The 862-nt window shown below is 35.3% G+C and overlaps 1 protein-coding gene across 1 annotated transcript in view; it reads right to left on the bottom strand.

Annotated features, from left to right (window-relative positions):
• Nucleotides 1-751: 751 nt before the first annotated feature.
• The window catches only part of LOC104159730 (pseudouridine-5'-monophosphatase-like), a gene marked incomplete at its 5' end in the record, with an annotated part of 31,817 nt that continues 31,706 nt past the window's right edge, over nt 752-862 (bottom strand). Inside the window, 1 exon segment of the mRNA XM_009697719.1 lies at nt 752-862. This exon segment is cut by the window's right edge and continues 30 nt beyond it. Coding sequence (XP_009696021.1) covers nt 752-862 — 111 coding nt within the window.

Below are 862 nucleotides of genomic sequence, written 5' to 3'. Positions count from 1 at the left end.
GCAACATGGAAAATGAGGAGAATATAAGGAAATGAAAGAAGGAAGATGCAAAGCATTTTGGTTAAACTGTAGGATTACATAACCTTGTATAGCTCCTAGCAGGTGATCACCATGCCAAAAAAGATAATGACAGAATTATAGAATAATGGAGGTTGTAAGGGACCTCTGGAAGTCGTCTCATTCAACCCCCAAGAAGGAAATAAAATAAGAAAACACAAAAAGTACAACAAAATCCCTGCAAATAACTGCAAAAAAAATGACAACATGATACAAACGGGAATAGATGGGCAAGTACAGGATGAAGAAATGGATAAACATGTTGATAGTGATAACTGTATCATAAACAATGTAATGGGATAAAAGCCAATCCAGAAGAGATTTCTGGCTAAGATCTAAACAGTAAGTCATTCAAGTGGAAACAGAACAAGAAGCTTCTAATGCAGTTACAATAAATTGTCTAAATAGTTTCATAATATTCCCAGAAAACATTATGATGTGCTGAGAATAAGGCTGGATTCACTTCACAAGACGAAATGCTGCTTTAATTTACCATTTATCACAAGGACAAATCATAAACATTCCAGTCAACTTTCAAAGGTACTGTGTGGAAGATTTGGTGTTAACAGGATTTTTGTCCTCTAGTTTTGAGGAAGAGAGGAAAAGATGCAAAACAATCATAAAACCATAACAAAATTTTGTTCCAGTTTCCCAATCTCCAATCATCAAGTGCATGGTTCATAGACACTAGGCATTAATCATATGCTGGTAAACCAAACAGTTCTGGTTTGAAATCCTCCATGGAGTTCAGCAGTAGTGTTGCCTCCTTTTTAAGATCTGGATTTAAGTTTTCATCTGGAATCAT

The sequence above is a fragment of the Cariama cristata genome, unplaced genomic scaffold (genome assembly GCF_000690535.1).
Source record: "Cariama cristata isolate BGI_N322 unplaced genomic scaffold, ASM69053v1 scaffold4393, whole genome shotgun sequence".
NCBI classification, from domain to species: Eukaryota; Metazoa; Chordata; class Aves; order Cariamiformes; family Cariamidae; genus Cariama; species Cariama cristata.
The sequence above is the reverse complement of the archived record's forward strand: the minus strand, read 5'-3'. Positions and strand labels throughout refer to the sequence as shown.